This window comes from Gordionus sp. m RMFG-2023, chromosome 1 (genome assembly GCF_954871325.1).
Source record: "Gordionus sp. m RMFG-2023 chromosome 1, tfGorSpeb1-WG-v2, whole genome shotgun sequence".
Taxonomy (NCBI): Eukaryota; Metazoa; Nematomorpha; class Gordioida; order Chordodea; family Parachordodidae; genus Gordionus; species Gordionus sp. m RMFG-2023.
Window position 1 is genome coordinate 48,828,835 of NC_088775.1, and position 13,693 is coordinate 48,842,527.

General features: G+C 27.1%; 1 protein-coding gene across 4 annotated transcripts in view; it reads right to left on the reverse strand.

Annotated features, from left to right (window-relative positions):
* LOC135922665 (proteasome subunit alpha type-1-like) overlaps window positions 1–13,693 on the reverse strand; it is a 119,454-nt gene that overhangs the window by 72,239 nt on the left and 33,522 nt on the right. For all 4 annotated transcript variants that reach the window (XM_065457097.1, XM_065457099.1, XM_065457096.1 and 1 more), the window contains exon 4: window positions 321–424. In XM_065457097.1, coding sequence (XP_065313169.1) covers window positions 321–424 — 104 coding nt within the window. The remainder of the gene's footprint in view (window positions 1–320; window positions 425–13,693) is intronic.

The window sequence follows — 13,693 nt, forward strand, 5'->3', positions numbered from 1 at the left end:
TTATGCATAAATTGCCCTGCCCATTATCACAAAAATTTCCAATTTGGCCAGTTATCATTTTTTAAAAAATTTGCCATGGGCAGGAGAACCATTTATAAAAAAATGACTAATTTCAGCAATATTGTTCATGCTGTAATTGGTAGCATGGATATTTAAAATCAGGCCAGTTGAAACCCTAAGACCTTGTATCTCTATTATAAATAAAATATATTTTAAAAATTAAGGCATAATAAATATCTTAAATTAATTTTATAAATTTGATTCAAAACAAAGTAATAAAATTTAATTCACTATTTAAAATAGTAATAAAATAAACTAACGTTAAAATTTTTCCATCTGCAGTTAATCCGGCTATTGAGACACCCAAATTGTCATCAAGTTCAAAAATCTTTTTTTGATGTGAGGAAAGTTCAGATGTACTTCTCTAAATAAATTTTCAATTATAAGAATAGAATAAAATCATTGGCAAGGATAAAAATATTCAAAAATATATTAAAATCAAGCAGAATTTATATATTAATTAATAATTATATCTGTAGGCCTGACACATTTTAAAAATCTAATATAAACTATATTATTATAAGGACTGTGTTTTTATAATATTATTTATTTTTTAAATCCGATCGGGTTGATATTTTCAAAATGTGTCATAGTTTTTGTTTTATTATATATCAGAGCAGGGATACCAATTGCATGGCCAGGATTATTTTTAAAAAAAATTTCGGCCAGGTCTGGGTTATATATTTTCAGGCCCGGTCCGGATTTTTTAATATATTATATTTAATTTTAATAGTTAATAATGGGATTTAAAATATTTGGTTTTAAAATATTCGACCAGGCCCAGGTATTTTTTAAAAAATTTTTAGGCCCACCCTGTCTGGATATATTTTAAAAAATTTATTAATATATTAAATTAAATTTTCGCTTTTCGAAATGTTCTCTGAATCATAGTTCCCATTCCGATAGCGTTGCATACTTGTTCCTCAGTTCCTCCCCAGAATGTGTACAGAACATTCTGTATATTATTTTAAACCGTTTGGTACATAGTAAAAAAAACTTATTAACAAATTATAAAAATATGATTAGAATTGACATTATGCCATAGGTCTAGAAAAGCCAAATATCTGGTACCCGCTAATATTTTTTGCTTGATGAGTAGGGAGAGCGAGAATGGTTGGGATAGTTTTCGTTCAAACCTAAATAAATTCAACAATATTAGACTAATCTAAAGTAAAACACTTCCTGAATCGCAAAAGTATAGGTTATTTTTTTTAAAAAAAAAATTCCAACTATGACATTCTTCAGGTAAGTTGGGACACACATATGAGATAGTTGGTACACTGATAAAATAGAGGTCTGTCTAAATAAATTTAAGAAAAAATTAAATCGGTATTGCAGTAAGACACGACTAAAACATTTGATTTTATTGATAATATTATAAAAAAAATTTTCGCTAAATTTATGAAATCTAATTTGGTAAATATAAAATTTCCAGTTGTTAAGGAGCGGCGCTCCAAAATCAGGAGCGGAAACTATTCCTTTTAGGGTTGGAGTGGAGGAACGCCGCTCCATTGATCTTTTAAATTTAAGGTATAAATTAAATTATTTTTTAAATATTAATATATCTATTTATTTGTTAATTAAAATTCAATAAAAATGAAATATTATTTTATTTAAATTTATGCAATATTAAATGTTGAGCAGAGTTTTATATTGATGGTTTTTGATCTAATCAGTTAAAATTTAAACATCAAGTTTTTCTTTCTTTTTATATTGAAAATTTCTTGGAAAATCTTGTATATCGTATTAATATAATATTCATTTTATAGATGATATATGATAAAAAATAGTTTTGATATATGGATCCAGACATCACATAAGAAATCGCATTACCATTTCCATCATACAAAAAAAATTTTCTCTTCTGAAAGAGTTAGATCCTAATGATCCCAATGAAACGAATATTAGGGCTAAGATTCAAATTTAGAAAATTTATTACTAAAAACTAATAAAAGATTATAAATATTTTGATATATCATTTAATATAAATTAAACTTTTTTGATAAAAAAAATGTGATTTTGTTTCGGGTACTTTCTTAAAAAAATGAAAATCTAAGAAAAGGCTATGGAGTGGCACTCCAATACTTAGAGCTGGGGCTAGCTCCTATTAAAAATTTAGTAGGGGAGCAGGAGTTAGCTCCTTTTGAGAAGGTAAGAGCGAGAGCAGGAGCTAGCTCCTTTTGAGAGGTAAGAGCGAGAGCTAGCTACTTTTTAAAAGGAGTTAACAACTCTGAAAATTGTTAAACATATTGAAAAATAAGTATTTCATTTATTGCACATAAAAAAAATTATCAAATTTGACAAAACTTCCGTTTGCTCGGTACCAATCTTCTTTTCATAATTATTTTATATTTTTTGTGACATATAATGCAAATATTTATATTTATTTTTCAATATATATGGTGGATCTAAATTGCTTTTTTATCCATAGGTAACATAAGTTTTTTTGATATTTTGTTTTTTTTATTATTGATTTTTGATATAGCATCTTTTTATAGGGTGAAGATGTAAATATTTCTGCTTCCTTCTTTTTTTGTGTTAGTTCAGGAAATGGATATATATTTCCAACATCAATTAAATTATCTTCTTTATATTGGCTTGTATCATTAAATCTTGAGAGATTGTAGAATCTTATGGCTCTAAGGCTAGTAAGGTGTTATTATCTAAATTTACAGGGATATATATTTCTAATAGTCTCAAAAAACTATAGGTAAATAATCATTTTCGTCAAATATATCAGAATAAAAAAGATATATACTCGCTGCCTCAAACGATTTATCAATGTTTTTAATCGTTAAGGAGTGGGATATATCTTTTGCTACTTTCATGAGGGGCAATATACCTTTTGCTACATTCGAATATCATAAATAGTAAAATTTATTTGGATTGCTTTGCATTCAGAAGCCTACGAAATTATAATATTTATTTAAAGGTCCAAAAATGCATCTGTCAAGTATGAGTTTGTGTGGAGGTAATGATAATAAAATGATGCAAGAATTTAAGCAAAAATCAATAGCACCAAGAGATTGGTGGGAAATATGGTTATCTAGAATTAATAACACTAAACTTTCTGGAAACGGCCTAACATAACCAGCAAAATGTTTTAAATAATCTGCATCCATCACGCTTGGTATAGTTTCAAGAAAAACGCGCTATTTGCAAAACTGAATAAATAGAATGAAAATTATTATAAAAAATCAATCTTATATAGTATTTTATAATAATGCCTCTGGCTGTAGCTTTGATAATTTAGTAATTATAGCATAAAATAAGTATAGGCTTGTATCACCTTTGGAAAATTTGATACTAAAATAATATGATTATGGTATAATTAACGAAAACAAATTATAGTCCTTAGGGAACTTTTTTTATGTGAAAATTATCTTCAAAAATTTAGTGTCAGTGGGGGAGACTGGTATGTTGAGTACAGGAGACGTTAGGTCACTCCAATTATAATTTGAGCTATTATTTTATAAGACTGAAAATTTTAATCTAACAGATAATTCCGTCATACATGATTGGCTAAAAAAGATTTAAATAAATTAAAATTTAGGAAAGTTTAAACCCTATTTTTTAATATGAAATTATTAGAATCATAAAACATGAATTAATATGATTTTGAATATTTATAAAATTAGTGGGCTCGGCCATGGTTGGTCATAGTATGGATGTGACATGTCATAGCGCATTTTACCATTTACTAGTCATCCGGAATTACAATAAAAAAGAAGAAGGAAAATTACATTACCTACAATGGGATATTCACATCATAAAGGCCCTAAGGAAGATAATATTATAAAAATTATGGACTAACCAAACAAAAGGTAAAAATTTTTATAATTACATTTATAAATTATTCTTAGAATATTTTGTTTGTTATTAATTATATTTTATATGTGATTAGTTATTATTCATATGTATAAGAATAAATAAATTTCATTGAGCCTATAAAGTACTGCAATATAATTTTACCTTAATCATTGCATATAAAATATTCAAATAAATCTATAATTGATCTTATCCGTATATTCTTGAAAATTACAAATAGTCGGATCGTTATTATAATTTTATATATCCACTTTTTACAACTTTTCAGGCATGAGTTTTTAAAAATCTACGTTATCTATTTTCAACAAATTCATAGGATTTTCTGTGATAATCAGATTTCTCACCATTTAAAATAATATCATTATTCACAATACTTAATTATTAATAATTATAATTTTCATTTCAGTTCATACTTAAAAATTATAATTTGCTTATAGATATTCATTGTGATAAATGATAATCATACACCAATAAAATCATTATTATCTAAGGATTTTTATTGTGATAATCTTTCTTCATTTAAATTATTGTCATTATTTATAAACTAAATTTATAATACAGTGTTGTGATGATTTAATGAAACATATTGACGATTAAATTCAAATCCATTCATATAAATTTATAATATTTGCAAAAATATAAAAATATAGACAAAGTATTATTGAAATTTCTTTTTTTATTCCTTTTGTTATTTTAATTATTTTTGCAAATATTATAAATTTATATGAATAGGTTTGAATTTAAACGTCAATATGTTTCATTAAATCATCATAACACTGTAATATATTTCAAAAAAAAGATACTATTTACTTGTTAATAGAATTATTATTATTTATATTAAATTTCTAAGTAATGGGCAGGCGTGAGAGAGTGAATCTTTAATACTTTTCGGTCGAAATAAGCAGAACAGACTTCAATTTATTAAAATAATAGTTTTATTTCATAATATTGCACATTATATATGTTTAATTAAAAATACATTATAAAAATAAATAGAGCCAAACCAGCCATTAAAATAATTTTCAAACATTGTGGATGGGGGTTAAACAAAATTTATAAATAAATGGGCAGGTGAACAAATTTTTAAAAAAATAAAAAGTAAGCGGGAGGGTTAAAAAATAAAAGTATGCGGGAGGGTTAAAAAATAAGAAAACAACGAGTGGGTGTGTTTGTTGACTAAAACCTGCATATTGCAGGCCTCTAATTAAAACATAATATTATATTTTAGAATATAACACAAACAGTATAATATAGTTAATAAAAAATTCTAAACAATTTTCTCGCATTTTTATTGAAATTATTAAGCCTACAAAGGACAGCAATATAATTTTACCTTAATCATGCATATAAAAATATTAATAAATGCCTAGTATATTTATTTGATCTTATTAATAAATTATTTTAAAAATTATAAGTTAAAAAATTAAAATACTTTTGTTATACAACTTTAATTTATACATTATTACATTTTATTTAGGTTAAAGAATTGGAATTGGCCTATCAAGCAGCAATAAAATTAATAAAAATGTAGTAAATTTAAAATGGCGGGCGATGACTGGTTCTCTGGTTTTATGAAAAGAAATTCACAATTATCGATACGATTTCCTGAAGTTACAAGCTTAGCTAGGGCCTCTGGTTTTAATAAATCTAGTGAGATTTATTTTTAGCCCCTACAAACATATTGATAAATGTATAGAACCATCAGCAATATACAATATGGGTGAAAGTGGTTAACAACTATCCAAAGTTTCAGTAAAATAATAGCTAAGAAAGATCAATATCTATGACATCTGCCGAAAGAGAAATCCTAGTAGCCATAGTTCTCACTATTAATGTGAAAATAAATCTAGTTGGATGCAGGAAATGGAATTTATTGAATAATTAAAACATTTTGCTGATAATGTGAGGCAGTTACCAGAAAGGCCAGTGTTACTATAAATTTTTGCTTAAATTCTGTATTTTACTATCATTACCTCCACACACAACTTATAAAATGCAACCTCTTGATAGGTGCATTTTTAGACGTTTAAAAAATATTATAATTACGTAGGCTTCTGGATGCGAAGCAATTCAAATAAATTATTTACTATTCATGACATTTCAAAAGTGACATTATGATTTTAAGTTAAATAAATCCTTTTAATTCTGATATATTTGACGAAAATAATTATTTATCTATAGTTAGATCTGTGCGCCGGCTGGCCACTAGTCGGCCGCCGACTTTTTTGGTTACGCCGAAAACGCCGCCGTTTATAAAAATCACGCCGGCGTAAAAAAATTTTTAAAAAATTTAAAAAAATTATTCTAATAATTGGACAACATCACTGTTGTAATTTTTTAATGTCAAACAGGATTTTGATGAATTCTTATTTTCTATATATTTCAAAATCATAATTATATTGACGTCATTGGGCCATTCCACGTCAAATCAATCACGATTCGGCCGACCCCTTTTAAAATTGTTAAAAATTTCTGGAATTATTTAGATAGGTAAAAGAGTGAGAAAGCCGTTTATTTTAGTTCGCTAGCACACCTGGTTCTCGAGATATAGGGGCTCAAAGGTACAAAAAAAACCACTTTGAAATCTGTAAAATTTTTAAAATGCTTATATCTCAAAAACTATTTATAGTAAAAAATATTATAATATATCATTTTGTAGGTAAAGAAATTCTCTAATGGGCTAACAAAGAATAATAAATATTTGCTCCATTATAGGCTTTTAACATCTGGTTTGCCTAGCTTTCTTTACATGTATTTTTAAGGAAAATAGTGAGTTTGTTTTCGAATTTTTTTTATTGTTTTTTATTTAGACACCTTTGCTAAATATATATACAATATCAAAACCTTGGCGACGCTATCGACTACAAAAATTGACAAAAAAAGATGGCGCTTTATGAAATTACGGATTATGGTTAAAATTTTGCTGCTAACTTATCAATAACCAAATATTTTCACTTTTTATATTAAAAAATGTTGATTTTCTATTAAATATACTAATTAACTGAGGAGCAGAGTGGGCATATGTCCATTAGACACTTAATAATGTAACAAATTTATAATAATATATATCTTTCATATAATTTTTTTAATTTTTAAGGTATCTATTATTTCATCGAATTTTTCATCATTTGATGAAGAGAGATAATGGTATAATTTCAGTTGTTAAAACTTTTTTTACTCTAGATATTTTTTTCGAATATTTCTTTTCACATAAGCGTTTTCTTTTAATGAGAGATTCCCCATTTGCTTGTAGGGATATATTAATGTTATCAATAGCCTCTTGATTAATTATATGAAGGGGAGAATCAATATCTACATTGTCATTTGAAGTATAAGGAATGTTTGATAATTTTTGTCGCCATGAAGAGCATATTAACATATCTAAATTGAATGGTAAATTTTTTGGGCCATCCAGGGTAGAATCTTTTATAGATTCTCGCGATAATAAGCATGTCTCTGTAGATTAAATGGGTTGCAACATTTTAATATTTGATACGTCCATCTGTGATATAGAATAAAATTTTAATTGATCTTCACCTAGAATACATGTTTTTGCACTCTCCAAATCCAGATTGTTATTGGTAGACAGACAATAAAATTAATCTGAACGGACATGTTAAAATTATTTCTCAGAAAGAGAGATCGTTTTAAACAATTTATTTTGTAAAATATAGTCGAATATATGCCTAATATTTTTACTGCAGCTGTTATATATTATCGAGCTAATAAGTCATTCGCTCGCTATAGTAGCAAAGTAGAGATCTAAAAAATGTAAAACATTTTAATGATAGTGGGGGGGGGGGGGCAGAACTGAAAATTTTATCACAATCGTATCAATATTTTCATTTTCCTTATGAATAATATTTTTCAACTATTAGCGCCATCTACTTTTTCTTCAATTTTTGGTAAAAATGTATATTATGGATGAGTCGATAGCGTCGCCAAGGTTTTGACATCGTATATATATTTATAAAAGGTGCTAAATAAGAAGCAAAAAAAAAATTCGAAAACAAACTCACTATTTTGCTTAAAAATACAAGTAAAGCAATTTAGGTAAACCGGATGTTAAAAGTCTATAATGGCGCCAATATTTATTATTCTTTGTTAGCCCATTAGAGAATTTCTTTACCTACAAAATGATATATTATAATTTTTTTACTATAAATAGTTTTTGAGATATAAGCATTTTAAAAATTTTACAGATTCCAAAGTGGCTCTTTTTTGTACCTTTGAGCCCCTATATCTCAAGAACCAGGTGTGCTAGAGAGCTAAAATAAACGGCTTTCTCATTCTTTTACCTATCTAAATAATTCCAGAAATTTTTAACAATTTTAAGAGGGGTCGGCCGAAAAAGTGCCTTTTTTGATCGATTTGACATGGAATTATAGAATTCAATCAATCAAAAATTCCAAAAGTTACCATAATTTTACATATTTTTAAAATGGATGCAAATTTTAGTATAATAAAAGTAAATAATAAAAATAAAAAATCATTTGTGTTTCTTACACTTAAAAGAGTAATAAAACAAATTCCATAAATTCTGACAAATTTTAATAAGCCATTTTCACGGTATATTTTTTTTATTATTTTCTCATATTAAGCCAAAATCTTTATAAATTAGAATATGTTTTGTAGCTATAAAATTCAAAACTTTTCAATCATCATTAGCCAGGAAATATGTTAAAACACTTGACTTCAGATCATAATATTAAGTACTGCTCTTAATAATGTTTAACTATTAATGAAAGCATGTGTACAAGAAAAAATTAACTCAGGGCCAAAATATTGCTATTGCATTCGATATGTGGACAGATCAATACAGAAGAAGAAACTATATTACATTTACACTTCATTTAATAAATGATAATTTTGAAATGATTTACTTTACTTTAGCAACTCATCATATAACCCAAAAACACACAGGTGAGACTATCTAACTGAGATTGATAAAATAGAAGAGAAATTTAATTTAAAAAAGAAAAAAATACAAATGGTCACAGATGCTACCACTTATGTTTGAGTCATGGTTTACACAATCTGGTTACAGTAGATGATATTAAAAATAAACCTTTTGTTGAAAATCTCATCTAAAGATTTAGAGAAATTATTACGGCTCTAAGATATAAAACTTTAGAGGTTGAATTTTTCGAGGCAGATATCAGACATGATAAATCTTGATAGCACTGATCCATACCCAGATACCCGTTTTCAAATTGGCAATTCAAATGATGATAAAAACAATAATTCCACGAATATGAAAACCTACAATTAAATGTCCCAATACGTTGGAGAATGATGATATTCAGGTAGTAAATATAGCTATTGAGGATTAAGAAGAATTATTTAATTCAAGTTATTTAACAAAATTGGCAAATAAACATACAACAAATAAAATTATGATTCCAAGTTAGGTTATTTAGAAAAAGAATGACACATTCTTCTTGGAAAACGACATTCACAAGATATGGATGTTCTAATATTTAAAGAGAAAAGAAGGGTGAACCTCCTAATCTTTCCAGGCTCGCCAAAATATTCTTTGTATTCCGGCGACTAGCACACCCAGTGAAAGTCTCTACCGCTGGATTGACGTAATTCAAGGAGATCTTCATTATGTCCCGAAAATTTAAATAAAATAATTTTTATACATGACAATTATAAAATTACGAAATCGATTTTCGATTTATAATGAATTTTCTCTTAAATAAAGATTAAAAAATATGCCGAGACATCTGTCTAATATCTATATTTATTATTTTTTTAAAAAAATTATTAAGGAATTAAAAAAATTTATGTTATAAAACTTATAACTGCGCCGATTTTGTTGACGGCGGCTAAAAATCTACGCGACGCCGGCAGTCAATTAGATTTTTGAAAATTGCGCCGGTCGCTGATAGTTTCGTCGGCGCACAGGTTTACCTATAATTTTTAAAGACAATACTAAGACAACCTTACAACAATCATCACCCAAACTATTAGAAATATCTAACCTTGTAGAGATAATAATACCTTATCAGCCTCAGAGCCAATTATAATGATACTAGTAGATAGCCCGTCAAAAATGACGGGGAATGAAAATTTTATTCTTACTTTTATGCATGTTACCTGTTATTTGAAAATAATATCCAATTTTTATTCTTCTTACCCCCTCATCCCTTCAGGCCAGGTTTAATCCATTAAAACTAAGTGCTATGGTTTGAGTAAAAATAAATTTAAAGCATTTACTTGATAATACCAATATTATTTGTTAAATATTACTGATTACTTATACTTAATATTTAATATTAAAAAGTTTTTTTGAAATTATGTACTGCTATTGTATTGTGTTGCAAAGATTCGGACATCATTCCAAAATTTAGGCAACAAATATTGGCAAAATTATCTTTATAATATATAACAAAAGGGTGAGCAGTGGATTGAGCCCTATTCCAATGATAATTTTGTACTTCATCCTGAAGTATAAAGCTAGTTTTCTTAAAAATCACATAAAATTAAATATTGGTCTTAATCTAAGTTCAATTTAGATTGTTTTGATACAACGATTGTTGCGTTGAAATAAAAAAATGGAGTAATAAAGATTCCATATTTTCGAAAAAGGCATTGATAAATTCACCTACTGGTTTGGTTATTGTTTCAAGAGTGGTTCTATCTACGGATTGCCATTGTTTGTATGTTATAAATTCGATGTCCTTAGAACGTAACAATATTTCTATTTGATCGCGTAAATGTGTTGACCCTGGACAATTATCACATTTGCCCATATAAACTGAATGGTTGAGGCGAATTACAAATTATTAAGTGTAAAATATGTTTGTATGTTTTAAAGGGCAACTTGGTTAAATTGGGTAAATTTGATCAGATGATCATTAATTTAAAATTTTGGTGGTAGCTGCAATCATATACATGTGTACCACTACGTCCAACGAGTATACAATTTTTGAGCGAATGCTTGCAAATTTCAAAAAACCAATTTTAACATCAGGCCTCTTCTTTAAAAAATATATGAATTTCTTTCAAATTATCTAAAATTAATCTCTTATGTATGGTATTCTTTTTTCCGTCTTTGGTCTAAATCGAAACGCAATCTTTCTTGCCTGGCATGATTCTGCTTATTTCGCCCATACAATAAAATTCTTGTACAATTTTAACTTTATATTCGTCTATAGTTTTTCCAGGCTTGGGGTTAGGTGTTGATAGAAATCAAAATACCAATAAATTAATTAAAAAATGAATTAATATAGTGAGCATGTATTATTGAATGATTAATCAATTTTAAAATTTTTATTTATTTTATTGATTGAAACACTTATTTATTGTTATTCTAATTTAGTAAGGCTATACTGATTTTAGAAAATCCGATCCAATATTTATATTGTTTTGGGTTATTTTATGATAATACTTTTATTTTGTATATAATTTCATAATAATAATAAAATAATAGGGGAGACCGGGGTAAAGCGATTGACGGGGTAACAATGTTAACGCGAATAACTTTTTAACCATTGAGTATAAAGACCTTAAATTTGGTGTGAAGATGTATTTTTATATCTAATTTCTTACCTATGTTCATCTTTTAAAAAACTTACCTGGTTTTATATATTTTGTCAAAAAACTGTTTTTTACCCAAAAAATATAAAAATCAATCTCTAGTATATTTTGCTTTTAGTAAAATTTACATATCCTCAGGATTCAAAATTTGGCACACATGTTCCTTAATGTATTAACTATAAAATAAAATTTATCTGACATCTTTAGCTATATTAGAAGTCACGCAATAACGATATATATAATATATGTCACCTAGGGGTAAAGCTGTTATGGGTAAAACGGTTAAAATATAAATTATTCACATTAAATTTTTCATTCATTCATTTATTATAATCAAATAAATATTGATATTTAATATTAAAGTTACCAATTGAGCATTATTAAAATTATGAAATTAATTCAATTTATTTAATTAATTATATATCATTTTAACTCTATGGAACTGGTATTGTTAATTATTAAAATGAAATAGTTTTATTTTATAAATAAACAAGATAAGAGGATTTGCATATCAGCTTGCTAAAGAATATGGCAAATCTTTCCCAGAAAGCTGGACAACTAATGGTATGGCTGGAGAGAACTGGTTTATGGGGTTTAGAAAACGACATTCCCAACTTTCGATTCGTACCCCTGAAGCTACTAGTCTAGCAAGAGCATATGGCTTCAATCCACAAATGTCAATAAATTTTTTGAAAATTTAATTAAGCTATATAATTCTTATAACTTTGAACCGCATAATATATGGAATGCAGATGAAAGTGGTTTCACCACCGTTCAAACTCCTGCAAAAATTATAGCACAGAAGGGTGCCAAACAAGTCGGCTCTATAACGTCAGGAGAAAGAGGAACGTTAGTTGTTTAGCCATCAATGCTATAGGCCATAGCATTCCACCATTTTTTATTTTTCCAAGAAAACGATACAAAGATCACTTTATTCGTGATGGGCCTATTGGATCTAAGGGTGTGGGAAACACATCGGGTTGCATGCAAGAGGAGGAATTTTTATCTTTTTTGGAACACTTTAAAAAATATTCTAGTGCATCCAATGAGAAAAATGTCTTATTAATCTTAGATAACCATAGCTCTCATTGTTCAATTTCCGTTATAAACTATTGTCGCTCCAATGTGATTGTTATTCTAACACTTCCACCACATTGCTCGCATAAACTCCAACCATTAGACAAAGCAGTTTATGGGCCATTGAAAAAGTTTTATAATGGAGCTATTGACACATGGATGAGAAATCATGTGGGGCAACAATTTCAGATTTATGATATTCCAGGAGTGTTAAAAAATGAAATACCAAGGGCAGTGACACCAAATAATATATTAAATGGGTTCTTAGCATGTGGCATATTTCCTTTAAACCCAAATATATTTACAGAACAAGATTATATCTGCTGTAATAATTCAAATGCTAGCTCAAATATTGAATTTGAAAATAATGATGAAAATATTACAGTGACTCAAAATCTTACAGTGACTCAAAATAATGATAGTGATTTATCTATATTATTGAACGAAAATGTTCCAGATGATATTGATGAACCCTATCATGATATGTTACCATCATGCTCAAAAAATTATAATAAAGTATTCAATCCTTCATCTATAATACCTATTCCAAAATTATTCAATATTTCATCGGATAAAATATCTAAAAAAAAGAATTCAGAAATATTAACATCTACACCTTATAAAAAAAAATTATTAATTCAGAGAAAAAAAAAGATATCAAAAAATAATTGTTTATGTGTTATTTGTAATAAAAACTATAAAAATAGTCGCGAGGGCGATGAATGGCTAAAATGTACAATGTGCCTTGAATTGGCACATTCTAAATGTGCTAATTATGATAATTATTTTACATGTCCTTATTGTATCGATTAGTTTTTAAATAAAAATCATAAATAAATCTTAAATTTGTAATATTTGTTAAATAAAACAATAAATATGTGTCAAATATTATTTTAACCACTTTACCCTAGTGCTTATCCAGAGTAGTTTTACATAACAAATCATAGCTCCTAAAATATTATAGATAGAGGGCTACACTTTTTTTTATCTTGTAGAAGAGGGATGGGGCTACACATTGATCTATAATTTGTTGTGTTTGACTATTGTTTAAAATTTTTATGGTAAATATGCAAAATGCCTATCGTTTTACCCCGGTCTCCCCTATTTGTAATAATTTAAAAATATCAAATTATTTTAAAAAATTGAGTAGAGAAAATTTTGATATTATTTTTTGGCGTCTATG